This window comes from Rhinatrema bivittatum, chromosome 9, assembly GCF_901001135.1.
Source record: "Rhinatrema bivittatum chromosome 9, aRhiBiv1.1, whole genome shotgun sequence".
Lineage (NCBI taxonomy): Eukaryota > Metazoa > Chordata > Amphibia > Gymnophiona > Rhinatrematidae > Rhinatrema > Rhinatrema bivittatum.
Window position 1 is genome coordinate 109,330,823 of NC_042623.1, and position 22,145 is coordinate 109,352,967.

The window sequence follows — 22,145 nt, forward strand, 5'->3', positions numbered from 1 at the left end:
GCAGTTTCTTTTGTTGAGTCGAATCAATTGATTTTTTTTTCTTAGTGATAAGATTGTTCAGCCGGAAAATGTCTTATCCACTTCATCTCTCCTGTAATCTCTCTGCAAGTCTCTGTTTGGTTAATGTGATGAAGACTGCTTTAGGGATATTTTTTTCTTTTATTTACTTTTCTTTTGGATAGTGGTATTGCCTCTCTTATGTTAGTTGATTTTGTTTGAATCTTAAATGAGGTTTTTTTTTCCTTTGGTTAATATTTCTGTTTTTTGTTAATTTTTTTTCTAATAACTTACGCATTTCATTTCAAGTATTTTGTTTGAAGTTTTTAGAAAAATAACGTACATATATACTGTAAGAGTGTATTTTTAAACACAAAGGGGAGAGACGTTCCAGGGGGTGACATCCGAGCAGCACTGGAACATAAGCACATACTTTATTTTAAAAAGCATGCACATAAATTCTCTCGGCAAAACTATGCACACCAAATAGCAGGTGTAATTGTTTGTGTGCAGTTTTGCCAGGATAATTCTGAAAGCAAAATTGCATGCAAAAGATTGCAATGAAAATTGGTGTGACTTGGACACAAACTTATGTGGGCTGATTTAAAAATTCACCCAAAATGCAGCAAGATTCTTAAAATCAATTCATGCCCACCACCCCTCCCCTTATATTTTTTTTTCCATCTTCCCCATCATATGCTGTTTCTCCTTCCTCCCTGCACCCCCCCCCCCCCCCCACACTCCCACTTGCTATTTCCCTGACCCATGATGTGCATTTTCTCTTCCTTCTCCATGGTGTGCTGTTACTTCTCACCCCTACCTACCTTCCCGAGCAGCCCTCCCTCATCTACAGTGGTATGTCATACTCCGCCAGTGGCTGGCAAAATGGATTTCACGGGCTGCCCTGGGCCTACCTTCTTCTCTTCGGTGGCTGCTGGGATGGGTTCTGCCAGTCACTCATGCCAGCCCTGTGAGTATTTTTTCTTTTTTATTCATGGGCTGGCACTTCTTGGCTGCTGATTTTGTGATTCATCAGATCAGCATCCAAAAAGTGCCGTCCCACGACTTTTAAAAATATTCACAGTGCCTTGAAAGTGCATGGACAAAAAGAAGCTGAACGTGGGAGTAAATTTATGTTTTAAGCAGCCACACACGTGCATAACTTAGAGGGAACATTTGTCCTTTCTGACACATTCCCCTGTGGGTTTTATCATCATATGTTTATGACTTGCTTTTCCAGCCTGGGAGTTATAGAGTAGGATGATTTTATAGTGGATTCCATAAGTTAGTATTATAGGAGTACTGAATGGAAATGGGTTACAGTTAGAAGCGCTGAGTACAGTGGAATATATAATCCAGCAAGTTAGAAACAGTGGAGTGATACAGCATAGTTGGTTAAAAATAATACAGCTACTGGTCTTTCTGTTTAGATTACTAGAAGTCAATTTTTAAAATGCCTGAGGAACTTGCCCATGGACTTGCAAGCTAATTTTCAAAGGGAAATTCCCCATGGAGTTTCCCTTTGTAAATCTGGGGCCAGAGGGGTCATCAGGAAAGCTTACAGCAGTACAAAGAACAGGAGCCTGCTCTTATGACTGACAGTGACTGGGTCTGGTGAGGCTCTTTAATCACAGATGCAATCATTTAAAAATAAATGCTATTTTATTTTGATTTTTTAATGTTTAAATGGCTCCATAATAGTTATGATGTATTGCTAATCTATAAGAAAATAGGTGAGAAAAGTTTTAAGAGTAAACCTGAAATACCTCTTAAAAGTAAAGTATGCTGGGCTGGCTCAGTGCATTAGTGGCATCTGCCATGAAGGAGACCATGGTTTCATTCCCTAGCCCATCTCCTTGGTCTGGCCAGCACTGTGTTCATGACCCAAAGAGTAGGGGTGTGCATTCGGATTGACCGCATTAGTAAAACGCAACTCTTTTTTTTTTTTTACTTAAAAAATTGATTCGACATAAACGATCGGATTTCCCACATATCGAACATAGATATGTTCGATATGTGGGAAATTGCGATTGTTGAGCCAAAATAAAAATATAAACCCCCTCACCCTCCTTAATCCCCCCCCCCCCCGACTTACCACAACTCCCTGGTGATGGAGCGAGGAGTGAGGACGCCATTTCTGCAATCCTTGGCGAGAAGCATGTGACGTCGGTGGCACGTCGAGTGACGCGGCGTCACGTGATTCCCGGCTCGTTTGCGCCGGACGGCTCGTTCGGCCCAAAAAGAACTTTTGGCCAGCTTGGGGGGGCCTCCTGACCCCCCCCAAGCTGGCCAAAAGTCCGGCGCAAACGAGCCGGGAATCACGTGACGCCGCGTCACTCGACGTGCCACCGACGTCACATGCTTCTCGCCAAGGATTGCAGAAATGACGTCCTCACTCCTCGCTCGATCACCAGGGAGTTGTGGTAAGTCTGGGGGGGGGATTAAGGAGGGTGAGGGGGTTTTAAATTTTTTTTTTGCACATATGTACATATACCCAACTCATTGGATTTTTTTTATGTCCATATTGGCCGCAAGTGGGACCCCCTTTCGGACATAAAAAATATGAACATAAAATTTTGCTCTGCACATCCCTACCAAAGAGTGCCAGCTAGCCAGGGATCCCATTCAGCTTTTTTTTTTCGGGGGGGGGGGGGGGGGGGGGGCGTTGGTTTCTGAGCATCTTCTAAGCACCTGACACAGCTCCAGCAGTCTCACTGTTTGAATTACACAGTGTCTGTAGCTCCCATGAAATTACAAGATTCATCTGTGAGATGGTTGGGTAATTTAACACATCCAAGTAACGTTTAGGTGCACTGCATATGAAGCCCTGGTTTCAGATTTACTCTTTCCCTACTGATATTTCCATTTCCAAGTGTGGCCCTTAAAAAAAACCCCAAAGCTAACATTTCCCAACCTTTTATTCCTTACCAGCCTTAGCACCAAGTGGGTGAATGAAATATTGGTAAACTGCCCTAACAGTATGAGTCCCACCTGCTATGGTGCTCTGAGGCTGGTGATGAGTGAGAGAAATAGGGACTCTTGATGTTAGCTGCAGGGGCACTTTCGGAAGCCCTCTCGCCATGCACGTAACCCACAATTTCAATGCTTGCGGTCCTTTTAAAATTTGGACGATAATGTGTAACCTGAGCTCAGTGAATACTTTAAGATTCACAAGGCCCAGCGACGCGCGTAAAGCCCCGGAATGCATGTAAGTCCCAGGGCTTGCAAAAAGGGGCGGTCCGGGAGGTAGGGGTGGGGCCAGAGGCCTCAGACACAGCGGCCATTTGCTGCTGTGTCAGAGGATCACGTGCCGGCAGGCTGCTGGTGCGCGCAACCTGCCCCTGCCTCGAGGCAGGCGCAAACGTTTTGATAAGAATTTGGGGGCGTTAGAGTAGGGCTAGGGGGGGGGGAAAAGGTTAGGAGAAGGGGTGGGAAGGTTAGGTTAGGGGGGATGGGGGAAGCCTGCAGGTATGGGCGCACACAACGTGCACTAATTTGCACCCCCTTGCACGCGCTGACCCCCAATTTTATAATTTGCACGCGCCTATGCGCGCAAGTTATAAAATCAAGCGTACATGTGTGCACGCCGGGTAGCGCATGCACATGTACGCCCGCGCGCAGGTCTTAAAATCTACCCCAAAGTCTTTACTGAGCATGTGTGCAGTAAAAGGGATCTGACATAAAATATGCTTTTCCTTTGGTAAATCCATAGTCCAGGAATAAATGCTTGAATCAGCAACTGTGTGATTCTTCCTCTCTGTTACTGGGGACCCCCCCACACTCCTGTTTGGTATTTAGGGCCTCCACCAGCTATTCCAAGTGGAACGGGCACTCCCTCCACTTTAGAGTTGCTGAGGTTCTGGTTGGATCTTTCTCTTTAGTTTCTTTCCTCTGCTCCTCTCCTTGTTGTACTGAATAGGCACCTCCTTCACCTTTCCTCTATAAAGCCCAGGCTTACATGCTGTGAATAATCATATTCTGGATATCACTTCTCCCTCCTGCTTCCTCTGGATACTGGATGAGTATTCTCACCTCCCCCAACATTTTTTTTGCCATGTGACTGAGGGAACCAGGTGAGTAATAAATACGTTCCCAAACAAAAGGGAGAAAGGAAGAGTGGAAAAACTCCCTTTCAAACTCCAAAATGAACAGCCTTCTCGAAACTCAAAAGTTAAAAATCAATCAGAAAGTCTCTTGAATCTCCACAAATCCAAATCCCACTGAACTGAGCTTAGGATTACTCCTGGAAAAGGAGAACTGAAGAAACATTACTCTCTCTTAAACTGTCATCTCAAAAATCTTCCACTCTTTTAAGGGTCTCTGCCTTTTATAGCACAGGAAACAACCATTGCAGAGCCTCATATGGGGGTGCCTTGGCATACATGGTATGTACCGCTCCGATTTTCTAAATGCATAGTCTTTCTTCAGGACCACACCTTTGTAGGGATCTCAAACAAAGTATCTGAAATATGAATGTTTACGAAACATGCAAGAATGGTCAGCAAGTAAGGCTGAAGCCTTGGAGGCTGACAATAAATACTGCTAACAACCTCCAAATGTGAAAATTCAAACATTTTATGTAAGATGTACATGTTGTGCCTCAGAAATATTCAAAGACATATACAGACAACTCCCTAATGGCCTATTGCTTATTCCAAAATAGAATTAAGGTGCAACAGAAAATCTATTCCATTTCCCTAAAAGAACTGCACCAGAGTTCAGTTCCCCACCTGGATAAGACAATCAGGATAGACTTAACCAAAACTAGCAAGCAATTACTATTATCAAGCAGCACTGCCCTCCAGCATCTAAATAGCAGCTTCTCAAAGTGCCCTGAGCTATTTTGTGTTATCAGATCTAATTAGTTCCACCAAGCAATGCCAACAGAATAGAATCAAGTCTTCCTCTGCAGGTGGAATTCAAAAGCAGACTCTTTATCCCAGCTTGGCAACTAGCCCCTTTTAATTAGATGCAATGAATGCAGTCATTATTGACATTTTAAGAGGACAATCCACAATTCCTTCTCCCACTTTTGATACAAGTTTTCTCTTTAGTCACAATTTAATCTTTGCAGAAAAAGCTGACCATGAGGTCAAACATTTTTTTTAAATTTTTGCAAAATATTCCTTTAGTGAAACCTAAAGTAGGGCTTCCCAAACTTTTCGAGCGAGAGGCCATAGAAGTAGTTTGAAATCACAGAGAGAGAGCATGGAGGAAGTCCCTCCTCGAAGTTTGATGAAGAGAGAGAGGATGATGGAGGGTCATGCCTGGCCCTTTTGATGGTCTGAAATGCTGGGGAAAACAATAGCCAGGGTTCCCAGGGGTGTGGGAAGATTCAGATCTTGGCAACCCAGACACACCCCTGGGAACCCTGATCCCCTGAATCTTCCACCTGGGGTAGTGAGAGGGGGAGGTATAGGTGCATGAATGGCAGTGTGTGTGGCACATCTCCATTCCCCCTCTCCTCCCCTTTTTCACTTCTCCTCCCCCTCTCCAACTCACCCCTTTACTTCTCGCCTCCCTCCCCTTCATTCCCTTCACTCCCTGCAGGAGAGTCCTGATGGGGAGTTGTTTTGGCTGCCATGTCTTCTTCCCCATAATGCGCAATACTTCTGTCTGCGCATGGCGCTTAATGCCCCTTCACCCCCAGATTTCACCAGCTGTCACTGGCAGCAGTGGGAGTTTGCAGCAGAGTTCGTTGCTAATTATTTCCACTTCCCTCACTCTAGCCTCTTCCCGCATGCCTAATCTTCAGTGGCACCACAAGCTGGCTTCTCATTCCCAGGTTCACCATCGCCACTGCAACTGCCACCTTCTCTTTTTTTTAAATCTATTTCGTTCTCCTTTAGTATTCTTTACTGATCTTGTCTCTTAGTAACTTATGCTGCATTTGTGCACCTTCATCGCGTCCTAGGTTTTTGTATCCACCTTCCTGCTCAAGATTTTATGCTATAGTCTTCAGATTTTCAGTTTTGCTTAATTTTTCTATTCAGAGGGTGACTTGGTACATTTATCCAAGCCGAATGTCATCCGAATGTCTTCTGAGAAACCTTTCACTACTCTGAGCTGTTTCACTGTGTGGTTTCACTGCTCCCCTCCATCAGTACATCCCCCACCTCACCCCCGCCCCCCCCATGAAAGGGAACAGGCTGTTTTTCTGTTTGCTTGCAGTACTACAGAGGGAAGGGGTATAGGAAACTCTATAGGAAAATTGGAGTGGCCTGTGAGGGACTTCCCTTCCCCCTAGCCTGACCTTCCCACCCCTTCCCCTAACCTTTCCCCCCCCAGCCCTACTCTAACACCCCCCCCCCCGACCTTTGTCTTACCTTTTGTGCCTGTCAAGCAGGTGCAACTTCTGCGCGCCGGCAGCCTGCCTGCACGCGATCCTCCAACACAGCAGCAATAGCCGCTGTGTGGGAGGCCTCTGACCCCGCCCCTGCCCCACCCCTTTAGTAAAGCCCCGGGACTTACACGCATCCTGGGGCTTTACGCGCATCACTGGGCCGTTTTAAAATAGGCCCGACGCGCGTAGGGCTTTTAAAATCTGGCCCATAGGTTTTGTTTTTTTTTCAGGAAAAATTACTTGCAAACTTTTGAAAATACAACCATTTGTGTATAATTCAAAACCCTGCCCAGAAGACCTCTTCACAAAGCAGGTAAAAGTACGCACACCTAGGCCCCATGTAAGTATTTACCTGCATATCGGGCAGTCATTTTTGTAAAAGCCTTTTTCTGTGGCACTGTTTTACCCATGGAAATGACCTTGAAAATTAGCCTCCCTCTGTATTAGATAAAATATACCATGTTAATAGAAGAACACATGAACCTTTTATGCTGAATGTTTTTCCCTTGTGGGTAACTGCTAGCACAGTTTACAGTGTGTTATCTTCCAGGGTTTCTTGCTATTTCTTTTTAATTTCTGTGTGAATCTTGCTTCTCACCAGTTTTTGCTTCATATTAACCACTGTCAGACAGCTAGAACTGGAGGACAAGACATATTTCTTTTGAAAGCTAGTCACAAATGCATTAAATTTGTCTAATAATAAGTTGTAGTTGATAGCGTTTTAATTGATTTTATTTCATTTCCACATATTTAAATGGATTAACCACAACCACACTATTTAATTCTCAAAGGATAAATTGCTATTTACCTGCATAATACTACCTCCCTTTCGCATTCCACTTTGGTCAACCAACAGCTCGTTTACAGACTGGAGTCTGGACTTCTTGATTGATATAGTTTCCTGTGATGTTTTTATTTTCACAGTCAATGCCTACGATGCTCTGGCCTGCAGTTAAAATTGACTAAGCTTGCTGATTTCAGCCAAAAAAGATGACTACCCCAATTGGCGCCAACCCTTAAATCCTTCTCCTTTAGAGGCAATACAATATAAGATCAGAAGATAACCAATCCATAGAGGGATAACAAGAGGCCAGCATGTACCATTATCAATACCAGGAAGAAACAAAGAACAACAGTATAGCAAATTTTAGATGGTCTACAAACATAGTAGAGAGCTCAATAGCTGAATGGAACCTACGGCATTTATAATGCATTTTGATATAATGCAATAAAATAATCCAACATACAAATTATAAATAAAATGAAATGAATAAATTAAAGGAACTCAGTTCAATGAACAATGTGGTATGTATGCTTGCACAAACATTAAAAAAATGAAAATGTATTAATGTATTTTATGGATAAGAAAATAAATTTTATGTCATTATAACACATTCTTACCAAATAAGGACACACTTGTGATCCAGGGCCAAACATAAGCTCACACTGTTTGTTGACATCATACAATATGCCAGGCAGTTGGGAAGCAAGTTTGTATACACTTCCATTGGGTTTATCAAGAAGGCATTCCCCATATCCAGTACTGTAGTAAAAATAAAGTCAAATGAATATTTAATGCCTTTGCATTTGCAAAATGTACATTTTCAGAAATAAATGAATCCCTTATATTGCTTGATGGTTGCAGCCTTCCTAAAAAAATCACATTTTAACTAGTATTACATACTCAGCACTGTCCAAAGGTTACTTTTATTTTAAAACCACTGACACAAATAAGTGACTCACCACTGGATCTACAGTGCATGAATTAAAATTACAGTAATTAAGCCGTTTACCTATCTTCAATGAAGTATGAAAAATATGTATATATAATTATATACTGTGTGTGTGTATATATATATATATATATATATATATATATATATATATATATAATGTCAGTTAAAGAATGAATTCAAGTGTCCAAACAATATACACTGTATATGACAACCAAAACCTGAACACTAATATATCTCTAGCCAATCAAAAAATATTTATAGCATAAAAATGACTTTATTAAATATTTTTAACTTTTATGCAAAACAATTTAACATTTTAAGATTTTTTTAAATATATTCCCACTATATACACAAAATAGAATAAATGATTTTTTGAGAAAATGTACATGTAGAAATATTAAAAATAATTGACTATTAGTTCTGTTGAAGGTTCTGTTGAAGGTCAAAGATTCCAAACATAAATAGTCCAATCAAACAGTTCAAAAGAGAATCTTTATATATATTAGTGCTTCCTCAATATAATATAAAGTTCTTAATGGTACGCTCCCTTTTTTTGGAGCACCATCAAAACTTAATTTACAAAATGGCTGTTATATCAGAACTCTCCCCTCATATGGCTATTTTATCAGAAATCTGAGACTAGCTCAAAAATTCTATTATGATGTTAATTTTACAATGGATACTAGGGATATGCAATTCTAGGGATATTATAACGGGTCAGGCTACGGGTCGGGCAACCTGTAGAAAACTTCATTTTCCAACAAGTCATTTTTTTTCTCGGCAATTTTCATCGGAAAAAAAAAAAACAACCCAACCCTTCAAATATAGTTAATTACCACCCCCCCCCACACCCTTCTGACCCCCCCCTCCAAAACTTGCCTAAAGTCCCTGGTGGTCCAGTGGGGATCCCAGGAGCGATCTCCCGCTCTCGGGACATCGGCTGCCAGTAAACAAAATGGCGCCGATGGCCCTTTGCTCTTACCATGTGACAGGGACTACCGGTGCCATTGGTCAGCCCCTATCACATGGTAGGAGCAATGGACAGCCGGTGCCATCTTAGAAAATGGCGCAGGCCATTCGGGATTCTGGTCCTCCAAACCCTGCCGAATTGGACTATTTCTTTGAAATTTTCCAATTTGCAAAAACGATTGCACATCCCTAATTGAGACCTCTGAATGTGTCTGTAACACCATCCCCCTTAATCTCAATCTACCTCCCAAAAATTCACCCTGAATCAAAGTGCCCCATTACAATAGTCCATATATATATAAAGAGTATCAGACTGACCCTCATAAAGAGGTTCTCTCTCTCAGCAAAGTGATGCACATATGTTGTACACACTAGCTGAGGAAAATTAGGAGTTACATGTATCAATGCTGGCTCTGCATCTGGAACACCCTTACCTTTCTGCCTATTTTTTCTGAGTACACATACATTGATGTACACATGCCCTTCCCTGCTATTTAAAATTTGAATAGCTCCCTTGCGGCCCACTTACATGCGTATGTGGCCATTTTTGCGCACACAAGGCTTTTAAAATCTACTTCATTGTGATTAATTGGAGCAATGGCAATAAGTGAAAATTAATGTGGTAGCCTTTGAGGCATTTTCAATGTGCAAAATAAGATATCGTGAGAGAGCATTTCAAATGTGCAATAACCTAAATGTGCAATAACCAATACATATAGAGGTGTAGAAGTGCAATATATTTTAGGGAGGTGTTATGGTATGTGTGAGTAGGTTGTGATGGAGTCTGTGTAAGGGAAGGTATGAATGTTAATGGATAGATTTTGAATGTGGTTCATTTTCAATATAGTCTTGCCCGGTTACCTTTTTATGAAATGCAATAGTTTTTTGATAAATGGATAATAAAGAGAGTTTGAAAATCACAACAATATTAGGTGAGATACTAGTGGTATTACTTCTTTTTTGTATGTGCATATTAAATGATTTTGAGTACCTACATATTGTAAAACTGTTTAAAGCCATTATTTCCTATAATATATATAGATAGATATACATAGATATATGTGTGTGTATATGTATATATTATATTTATCTATATATCTATATCTACCAGTGTCATTGGTTGGCCCCTGTGAATTAGTAAGGGCAAAGGGCCATCGGCGCCATTTTGATTACTGGCAGCCGACGGCCCAAGTGCAGGAGATTGCTCCCGGACCCCCGCTGGACCACCAGGGACTTTTGACAGGTCTTGGGGGGGGGGGGGTCAGGAGGGTGGGGGATTGTAGTTAATTAAATTTAAAGGGTTGGGAAGGGGGAGGGATTTTCCCCACAAAAAGAGAACAATAAAAGTTTTCTGATCTGGGGAGTGGACCAAAATGGCCCTCCCCAGACCCAAAAACAAAATGGGAACAAAAAAAAAATTGTATGCCCTCCTCTAATTTGCTCCATAAGACGTACAGACGCCTGGGAACAGAGCTGGTTTAGCACACCAATTTTTATTTTTTTTTTAATTTTCCCCCTCTGAATCCTAGGTGCATCTTATGGTCAGGTGCGACTTATGGAGCAAAAAATATGGTACTCCTCCCCCTTTTCTGTCCTCTCTGCCCTTCCTTAACAAGTTATAGCTTTGGATGGCCATAACCCAATCATGAGACTCAGTGAACTATGTCTCTGTAACAGCAAAAATGTCCAAGTCCACTTCCTCCTGCAGGTCTGCAGGTGGAAGTGGACTTTATTAGTCAGACTTCAAGCATTTGTGGTCATAGCTTTCCAGCTGCTCTTCCTAGGTACTTTTTTTTTTTACCTGACTGATTTTGTTACTTTCTCTTCCCACTTCCTGTATTGCTTAGGGGTGTCATGCCAATTTCACTGACCACCTCCTGCCAACCCCACTCCTTAGTTTAAATGCTTGATAATATATGAACTGAAGTTTTCACTTATCTTCTTTCCAGCCACAGACAAATGTAGGCCATCTTTACCACATAACCTTGTATTGCTCCATACATGGTCCCAGCCTCCAATGTATCCAAAACCACTTTCTTAACACCAGGTTTTGAGCCAGGAATTGAAATTATCTAAATGGCACAGCCTTTCCTTTCCCTTTCAATGAAAAAGGCTATAGTATTTTCCATGTGACTAATCCTCTTCCCTAGATTTTGAAAATCTTCCTGTACTTCAAGATACCATTTCTAGCAAGGTTATTGGTCCCCAAATGGATTAAAACATTGATATCAGAGTCTCTACTTTCTTCTGTGATTGCGTTGACTATCTGGTTGGTAGTTCTCCCGGCTGAGAATCCTAGAAGGCAATTACTGTTGCATCCCCATCAAAATGGTTTCCCAAATTGGTTCCTCTGATGACCTAGTCTCCCAAGAGAAGAAGCTACTTCTTATGACAATTAATAATGTTTAAAGGTTTCTGGGTGACTACATCTGTTTCAAACATTGCTTCATTTTCTATTACTCAAGCTTCATTGTTATCCAATGCAGAAAAGGTATTATGTAAGGGTAACGGTGGGGAGAGTGGGTGTTTCTTTAGCATAAGCCTTATTCTGCCAGATCCCACAGTAATCCATTTATTCCTGGGTTTCTGAATCTTTGATGTCAGACTTCTCTGCGGGAGTGACGGTGAATATTCAGGATGCTGCCCAGTTGGGAAAACTGGGTGTTGTATAGTCACATGTCTTGTTCTACCAGTGCCCACTATAACCCATTTACTTTTGGGTTTCTGAATCCTTGTGGAAGTTGGGGAAGATATTCTGAATGCTTCAAGAAAAGGGGAGTTTTTTGAAACCTGAACAATTCCTCTTTCAAATGAATCACTTGATTTTTCATTGCAGGCAGCTGAACACATAGGGGTAGATTTTCAAATAGCACAATTTGGCGTACTTTTGTTGGCGCATCAGGCGCAAACAAAAGTACGCTGGATTTTAGTAGATACGCGAGTAGCCGCGCATATCTGCTAAAATCCGGGATCGGCGCGCGCAAGGCTATCGATTCCGTGTAGCCGGCGCGCACCGAGCCGCGCAGCCTACCTCCGTTCCCTCTGAGGCCGCTCCGAAATCGGAGCGGCCTCGGAGGGAACTTTCTTTTGCCCTCCCCTCACCTTCCCCTCCCTTCCCCTACCTAACCCACCCACCCGGCCCTGTCTAAACCCCCCCCCTTACCTTTGTCGGGGGATTTACAGCTCCCGGAGGGAGACGTAAATCCCCGAGCGCCAGCGGGCCGCTAGCGCGCCGGGACGCGACCTGGGGGCAGGTCCGGAGGGCGCGGCCACGCCCCAGGGCCCGCCCCCGAACCGCTACGTCCCACCCCGAAAACGCTGCGTGGATCGGGCCCCCGACACGCCCCCCTCGGAAAACCCCGGGACTTACGCGAGTCCCGGGGTCTGTGCACGCCGGTAGGCCTATTGAACATAGGCGCACCGACGCGCAGAGCCCTGCTCGCGTAAATCCGGGCAGATTTACGCGAGCAGGGCTCTTAAAATCCGCCCCAAATTGGATAACCCTTAAGTCTCCAAATGGTAGGCCTTGGGACATAAGCACCGCAAATGTTACACTGAATAAAAGATATTCTGCCAACAGTTACTAATATAAAGTTGTATTAAGTAGTGCTTGATGACCCCCCTGCAGCATCCTATGAGGTACCAGACCCAGAGGTTACCAGCTTTTTTTTTTTTAAATGCACAATAGCAAAGATTCTGACAACACTAGCTAGATAAAATATATAGAGATTTCAAACCATGCAAACAGAAGAAATTCAAAAGAATATAAAACAATGTCACCAAGAAATCAATCTATATTATGGCTAACAAATTACAATTTAGTTTATCTGGCCACAAGCTCAGGTATGGGTTGGTTTACCTAATAATTTGATCTGTGTTTTGCAACTAGTGCAGTATACTACAGTATGGCTATTAAGTAGAACCAGTTTACACAATCATAGTACTCATTTTTGAGAGACCTGCACTGGTTGCCATATAAATGGCAGGCACAATTTAAACTGTTGATTTTGACTCATATGCTATTGCATGTGGATCAGGTATGCTCTTAGTCTAGAAATTGCATTGGTATACCCCAATACGTTCACCATGTTCTATTGGAATACATTTGTTAGCAGTCTAGATTGAGGGCCTTCTATTCGGTGCCTTCCCTTTGGCATAGTCTCCCATTAGAAGCTCGAAGACAGGAGGATTTAAAGGCTTTTAGGAAAGATGTTAAAACCCTCTTTCTTAAAGAAGCTATTAATTGATTGTTTAAATTTTGTATAGTGTTATTGTAGTTTCATCTACTTGAATGTTTATTTATGTATTGTGCCCTGATCACTTATTTGTTAGAAGAAATGGAAGTTAAGAATTAAAAAACAATAAATAAATAATCAATAAACACTTATAAATATAACAATAAATAATTAAAAACAGCATAAAATAACATTACAACAAAATAAAATACATCAATTTATACAAAGCCTGAAATTGTATTTTACTAGGGATGAGCAATAGGAAAGGCTTTGTGCTCCTTATCTGCTGTTATTTTCTATGTTTCTGTGTTTGTGCTAAAAATTCAAAACTGATAAAGTACAATATACAGATCAAAGAGTTTCTTGTAAGAGTCTGGTTTTTTACCAACAATTCTAACATTAAAAAGAAGCTGTTTAATTAGGTTGGAACATGCAGAATAGTATATTAGCTGCCCATATTATCCCTGTAAACTTATCTATGAATAAATGTGAAAGATTAAAGCCTTATTGCCCAGGAAAAGACACACATGGCAAATGTCAGTTTAATAAAACCTCATACTAATACCAACAGTCACAAAAATGTTTTAAAAAATAAACGATCAAGTAGTAAAACAGTTTATTTTATCTTGCATTGCTACAAATGTCCAGACTTACTCAAGAAATTCAGTGATATACATCTGACTGCATTTTGACCATATCCATGGACTTGTGTCATAATTTAAAGTTGGAGACATTACATGGAACTGATGTTTAAACCCAGCTTCTTTACATTTAAAACTGTCGTCATGAGGCATATTTAACCTAAAAAGAATAAAATAACAGAAAATTATTATTGGCATACAACACCCTAAGATATAAACCTGGTTTGCTTTGACAATAAAACAGTAAAAATATTGGTCCTTTGTTATTAGAACACTGCAACCAACTTGTACTTACAGTTTTATGTTTCAAAAACAAGCTATTTCTCTAAAGGTTTAGACATTATGGGCTAAATCTGCAAAAGTGGTGTTTTTAAATTTCAAGCAAATAGAACTTGAGATGAAATAGCAGAATTCGAATATATCATAATAATTTGATCATAATTATCAAAAGAAAAAAGGAAAAATAGGCAATAAATTAATACCTATATATAAATTCACATAAAGTCCACATTATAACCAAGGAACAATATCACTAGCCAAAATTGATAAAAATAAGCAAAGAAACCTAATATAAGTATATCATTAATCATAAGAGACTTAGGGGGTCATTTTCCAAGGTGTTAGTGCGATTTGCGAATTTATCTCCCGCGATAACAGCCGTTAACACGATTTGCGAATGCAAATTCGTAAGTTTATGTTCAGGGGGCGGAGTTGGGGCGGAGCATATGTAAAACGGGAAACAGTTATCGTGTGCCACGAAACAGCACAGCTCCTATCGCGGCTAATAGCTACAACACTTCATGCACGTTATGGGCCAGTAAAGGGTTATTGCAGTCCACGACAATTCCGATGAGAGAGAGCGAGCAAGAGAGAGAGAGCGAGAGAGAGAGAGCCTTGCTATGGTGCCTATGCCCTGGACAGGTATTTGTATCCCTATGGGAGGGCCACCTAGTAACTCGAGGTGGGGATTAGGTATGAGCGTAGGGGGTTGGGGGCCACTTTCACAGTCAACATGAGACGTACGGAAAGAACAATGGTCTCTAGTGAAGATTTGCTGGCCGTTGGAGTGAGGAAACTCACTCCAAGAAGAGATTTGGGCAATGTTCTCTCCACCTAGCTTGTTGTTGCCCAGGTAGAGTGTCCATCATGCTAGGTGGAGAGAACATTGCCCAAATCTCTTCTTGGAGTGAGTTTCCTCACTCCAACGGCCAGCAAATCTTCACTAGAGACCACTGTTAAGCACCTAAGAGTGGAAATAGGCTGTTTGGACACTTTTGTGTACTGTGAAGATTCATTGGTTGTTTTATCGCGGTGCACGATGTTTTCGCCATTTGCAGAAATGGATCCGCAAATGCCGAAAACATCGCATGACGCGATGTTTCCCCGCTGCATGAAAAATGCCTTATTTGCATGGGACACGCCCCCTCATGCGTTACCACTGCGATATTGGAAAATGAGGCCCTTAATGCAAAGAAATCAAGGAATAGACAAAAAGTCATACTGCTGAGAAAAATATTTAATTGTCCAGGCTCGAAAAACATATAGGAAGTATTTTAGTACGTAATATTACATTAGCATAGGAATTTTAACACTTATAAAGCTCCCAATTGAAGTACTCTTGATCTTAATGAGAGAAACTGTTTTTGTCTTTTCTGGGTGAATTTAGCAATATCAGAAAAAACTCTGACTTTCAAATTCATAAACACGACGCTTGAGAAAGAGTCTTAGAATCCACATTCTGTCAGATTCCAAAGCTAGAGAAACAATTAAAGTCGTTGGAGTAAGTTTCTCATCCGATGACTCTAAATGAGCTATTAAAATCAAACTTTTCTCAGATCTTGGTGATAGCTCAGATTGTCTCCCTTCAGCTTTCTTCTTAACATATGGAGGTAAATAAGATGCCATCATGACTGGGGGTATCAAACGAGTTGGCACCTTCAAAATCTCTCCCAAATACCACTTGAAAATCTTCGTGGCAGAAACAGACTAGGGAAATTTATAAAGCACAAATTATGACGCCTCACTGAATTTTCCAAATTTTCAAGCTTGGAATGAAGGAATAAAGTATGGTTAATAGCCTCTTTTATCCCAGCAATTTTATTGGTCTGATTATCCACAGTCTCCAGGCATCTCCGAAAACTTAAGCAAGACCTTAGACAGAAGGAAAACAAACGGCACAAGGCCCCCTGCCCCAGCACGTTAGCTGCCTACAAATCGGCCCTCCACTTCTACAGGAACTTAACTCTACGAACTAAAAGAGATTTTTACGCGCACAGAATTCACGACCTCGTATTTGACGCTAAGGCCCTATTCTCCTATGTATCTGAACTCACAAAAACCACCAGCCCATCAATCCCAGACGATCAAGCACAATCTAAGGCTAATGAACTTGCATACTTCTTCCAGAGCAAAATCTCCAACCTCTTAACACTCTTGCCCTCCAGTTCTACCCCACCTCCCATCTCCTTCTCCTCCTTTTCAAATACGGGGGCATCACTTGAATCATTTGAACCTACATCCGCCCTGGAGATTGAAACCATACTAAAGAGAATGAAACCCTCTACCCATCCTTCTGACCAAATCCCAACTAAACTACTCCTATCGGTACCGGACATGATCGCCAAGCCTCTGGCTGATATTATAAACTGTTCTCTATCACAAGGAATCTTCCCTGATGTTCTAAAACTCGCCACCCTCAAACCCCTTCTTAAGAAACTGAACCTGGACCCAAGGGAAACCAATAATTTCCGTCCTATCTCCAATCTGCCTTTTGTCGCCAAGATTATGGAAAAATTAGTCAATACTCAACTCTCAGATTATCTTGAAGATCATAAAATACTTCACCCAACTCAATACAAATTCCGCAAATTGCTAAGCCGAAACCCTCCTCATTTCCCTCACAGACCACCTTATCATGGGCTTGGACAAAGGACACTCCTTCTTGTTAGTACTTCTTGACATCTCAGCAGCTTTTGACATGGTAAACCACTCCATCCTCCTAAATCGACTATCCGACATTGGGATAACAGGAACGGCCTTCAGTTGGTTCGAGTCCTTTCTCAGTAGTAGAGGCTATAAAGTCAAAATCAATAACAAAGAGTCCCCACGCATCAATTCGTCACTAGGAGTACCTCAGGGCTCTTTCCTATCTCCCACCCTCTTCAACATCTACCTCCTTCCCCTCTGCCAGCTGCTAACAAGCCTAAAACTAAAACACTACCTCTATGCCGACGACATACAAATCCTGATCCCTATAATTGAATCCCTTATGAAAACACTTAAGTTCTTGGACAACTGCCTCCAAGCTATCAACCTCCTCCTCACCAGCCTAAACCTGGTACTTAACTCTAGCAAAACGGAACTTCTCCTCCTATCCCCTGAATACAGTGACATCCCTCAGCTGACTCTCCCCAACACTCTAGTCACCCAAGCCAGAGATCTTGGAGTATTAATTGACAACCACCTGAACTTAAAGAAGTTCATCAACCACACAACCAAGGATTGCTTCTATAAACTTCAGGTGCTAAAAAGACTTAAGCCTCTTCTGCACTTTCACGACTTCAGAACTGTCCTCCAGGCCATTCTATTCTCAAAGATAGACTATTGCAACTCCATCCTGCTAGGTCTACCTGCCTCCTCCACCAAACCTCTTCAGATGCTCCAAAACGCGGCTGCTAGAATCCTAACAAATACCAACAGAAGAGATCACATCACGCCCATCCTCAGAAATCTACATTGGCTACCAATAAGCTTTAGAATCCTACACAAATCCCTCACCATTATTCATAAAACCATTCACAACCAGGTCCCCATCGACCTGCAATTCCCACTCAGACTCCACACCTCTTCAAGACCGATCAGAGAAGCATACAGAGGATCTCTGCACGCCCCTGCTACCAAATCCACCCATCTTTCAACCACCAGAGAACGGGCCTTCTCGACAGCGGGACCAGCCATCTGGAATGCCAGCCCCCCCTAATCTCAGACAGGAACCCTGCCTGTTGACATTCAGGAAAAAAACTCAAGACCTGGCTGTTTCAACAAGCCTTCCCCTAACTCAGTCCTGCGTCAGTTATGCCACAGGTCATATACTAAGGCCTTCTATTCAGTGCATGCCATCTCAGACATTGTAATTGATTTATTATAGTTTCCGAGTTAACTTTCTACTACTGGCTTTCTTCTCCCTAGTTCCATTACCCTTGTTTATTGTAACTTTTGCCTCTTCCTCTTGTTAAGATTAATGTTATAACCCCCTGTTCCTTGTAAACCGATATGATATGATCTGTATCATGAATGTCGGTATAAAAAAGTACTAAATAAATAAATAATCAATCTACTGGTATTAACTGAATTTCTTGAGCATTAACCTTCCCCTCTTATGTCTGGGTTTCATCCACAAGTAGTATCATTTGTGCCCTGACCCCCAAATAGCCTTCCAAATGTCCTGCAATGTAAACTCAGAAAGTCTCTCTAGTTGGAAACAAGTCCTAACATCCCTTACTTAGCTGAGCAGTCAGATAGCTGTTAACCTTCGATATCCTATAGAAAAGCAGTTGCAACCATCCTCAATACTGCTCGGTCTTCTCCCAGGCTCGAGCAAACAGCCACTGTGGAGCTTCCCCCCTCCACTCTCCCTGTTGACGTCACTAGGGAGGCATGCAAAATTCTTCCCTCCGTGGCATCCACAACTCATACACACTTGAAGGCCTTAACCCATGCACTCCTACACTTTCACCAATATATTCATACACACCTCATGTATACTCGCACTATCCCTCACCCCCACACCCCACTCATCCATGCACCCACACATCCTGCACACAACTCCTTCAAGCCCCATAAAATACATACCCCACCCACCCTCACATCCCTGAAACATACCTCCACCTCAATCTTTCCCCACCCACTTCTTCCACAAATCTGTGTTGGAAAGCATTCCCAAAAATATGCCTCTGCATGCTTTCTCTACTTATTTTTGGAAAACCACAATATATGGAAACTGTCCCCATCCTATTCACCACTAATATGCTCATTCTAAGAAGACACATTTGCACATAGGCAGGAACAGAAAGGGCAGAACCTAACAAAAGATCCCAAGAAAGTTGTACCAAAACTCTTATTTCATTTGGAATGTAACAGAACACACTTATACATTTAATAACTAGGAGGTCAATTTTCAATAAGCTGTTGAGAGTAAACATTTTTTATCCAATTATCTTTATCGAAATTTTCAATCAAATCTTACTAACAGGATCATTTTTCAAATCGCGTTAGGGCCTTATTGCTGGTGTTAGGGCCCTAATGCCCACGATAATGCCATAATGCCCGTAATAAATAACACATCGCAAGATGCATATGCAAATTTTAAAATTTTTCCCGAATGAAAGTTTTGGTGGAGTGAGGGGTGCTTAGCATTGCATGAGATGGCATAATGCACTTTATCACGGGTTTTAATGCTGGAAATAAGTACATCTTTTTTCAAGGCATTATGCTGTGCGATATGCCCAAAACAGGATTTGCGCTATAAATTGCAAACCCACTGAGAGCAAGAGTAGGAGAGAGAGAGCTTCTGGGGAGGCACACATATTAGTCAACCTTTTATACCTCTGTAGGAGAAGCAACCAGTAACTCGGGGTGAGGTTTTAGTTGTGGCCTAGAGTTTGGGGGGCAGTTTTTCATGCACAGTCAGAGATACGAACAGCACAGTACACATTAGTGAACATTTGATGTGATTTGGAGTGAGGAAAGGTACATAAAGATGAGATTTGTACAATTTACTCTCGACCTAGTTTGATGCACTCTCTACCTAACACTCTCAGTCTGTTTTCTGCATGGCCTCAGTAGCTCATACAAGAATCTTACCCTAAGGGCAGTGTGAGGGTAAGGTGTTAGGGAGATCTAGTTTACTGTTTGTTACCTAGTATGATAGTAACAAATCACAATCTGTGATGGAAATTGCCATCAAAAAGCGAGGCATGGACATGAAGGAGTAAATGGAAGTGAAGCATGAGAGAATAAATGGGAGAGATGCACAGGTGTGAAAGAACTTGCACAAAGTTAGTGAACAATTAAATCTGAAGAGACTACAGGTTATAAAACTTTAAAGCAATGGCTCTGCGCCATACATCTCTGCCCTAAAAATCTGCAAACTAACTTGAAAGATCTATCAGGTAAAGACTAGGAGAACCCAGTTAATGCAGATTTATGAGGTCAGCGAAGATAAAATAATAGGTATGTCAAAGATGGAGAATAGCCCAATAGACTAGATGGGTGCATAGGCAGAGATAATGCAGGCATCCAGGACATCGCTCGTTCGCATCCACCCCCTCTCACACTTTGAATAAATGCAACTGACAACAACTTTGGGTTAACTGGGCTGCAGCTTTAATAACTTGGAGGTCCGAGCCATAGAATTAACATAACATTTTAACAGCATCTCCAACCATCGTCCGCCACTCCTCTAGCAGGACGATCCCCCGCAAGTCACACGGCTCCTCGACCCTTCCCGGGTTCCGGCCCCCGCCATCTGCCAGCAAGGAGCCAACCCGGCGGCCCCCGCCGCTGACGAGCAAGGGGCCAGGCCAGGGGACTCTCACCACTGACGAACAAGGGGCCAGACCAGGGGACTCCCGCCACTGACGAGCAAGGAATCCACATCCGACAACTATCCCAGTTGTCCACCATTCATTAATTACCACATAATTCCATCTTAGTCATTATGCTATACAAGCTGTACCGGCTCGGGCCATCCGCCAACTGCGACAAACAAGGAAACAACAAGTACACCAAACAAATTAGAAAAAAGGGGCAGGTGGGAGGGAAAACGGTCGACCGGCTCTCAGGGCAGTCGTGGCGAAGTGAAACCCACGCCGCTCTGCCCCGAGACTCCACCCCCTCAAGGTCCCCCTCTGGGCTCTCCGCCAATCACTGCCTGCCAACCCCGCAGCCGTACCCTGCCTACCCCTCCTCCTTACTCCACGCCCTCTGTTACTTCTCCCTGACCCCTGCCTGACCTAACTGCCTCCCTTATGTGCTCCCCCCCCCCCCCGCTTTATCCTGCTCCCGAAGCGTGCCTGAGCCTCCATTATCCTGGCCAGCTGTACACGGGGCCCAGCTGACCTTCCAGAAGACACAGATTGGTTAATAACAATTGCCTACCTTTAAATAAGGTTTAATGGTAAATGCCTAATGAGATATTTGAGAGAGAAAAGGGTTCAGTGAGAGGTCAGAGAGTGGGGGGAGAAGAGAAGTGGATACAGACTGAAGACTCAAAGAGAAGGGAAATGGAAGTGGAAGGCAGGAGTATAATACAAAATGATCAGAGTTATACCCAAAGTAGAGAGTTCCTCAGTTTGAAATAAGCATTTTCTTTTTGAAAAGCAAAATGTCAAATTAATGAGAATTTTTATTTCACTGAATTCTTTATGCCCAACTATAAAAAAAAAATGAAGAGCAATTAAAGAATCTTTACTTACAGCAGATACTTACACATGTCCTAGTTCATGTGCTATAGTAAACGCTGTGCTTAATCCATTTTCTTCAATGATGGAGCAGCTGCGATATGGATCACACATTGTGCCTATCTCTGCTAAACCTGAAAAATATAACTTTTACATGAAACACTCATAGACTTTTATGCTGAACTGCTAAAATGCTGAACAACATGAACAAAAAAACCACAGCCTTTCTATCCCATAATATCATCTTGCAAGAAAAACTGTTTTGCAAGATGTTATTTTTTATATTTGGATGGATGTCATCTTTATTGAAAACCGCTCTGACAGTTTTGCTTATGGTGTGGTATATAAATATTTAAATAAATAATCACTCATGCATTTTCAACTATTGACAGTATTTAAACGTCAAGCTGCTTTTTTAATCATGATTATTGCATACATCTTCCTCATGCCTAAATTTCTTTAACCAAACAAAACCCCTCCACCTGGTACTTGTATTTATTTAGGGTATTCTCTGCTGCCTTACTCAAAGTTTATACTTCAATTAAATTTTAAATTTAAATTTAATAGGAGTACAGGGGATGGTTTCATATATTAATGGGCTACCCTTTGGTGCCATTGTCGTTCTAATCATAAACACATCCTCCAGCCTCCATTTTTTTTATTCGAAATATATTTTTCTTAAAAATCTCATGAGATGGGCTACAGAGAAACTCCTCTTTTTTTATTTTTTTGTTTGTTTATGATTAGAACGACAATGGCACCGA

The 22,145-nt window shown here is 41.9% G+C and overlaps 1 protein-coding gene across 1 annotated transcript in view; it reads right to left on the reverse strand.

Annotated features, from left to right (window-relative positions):
- Positions 1 to 22,145, reverse strand: part of ADAMTS20 (ADAM metallopeptidase with thrombospondin type 1 motif 20) — a gene marked incomplete at its 5' end in the record, with an annotated part of 339,654 nt that overhangs the window by 284,551 nt on the left and 32,958 nt on the right. Inside the window, 3 exon segments of the mRNA XM_029617296.1 lie at positions 7,742 to 7,883; positions 13,935 to 14,081; positions 21,410 to 21,515. Coding sequence (XP_029473156.1) covers positions 7,742 to 7,883; positions 13,935 to 14,081; positions 21,410 to 21,515 — 395 coding nt within the window.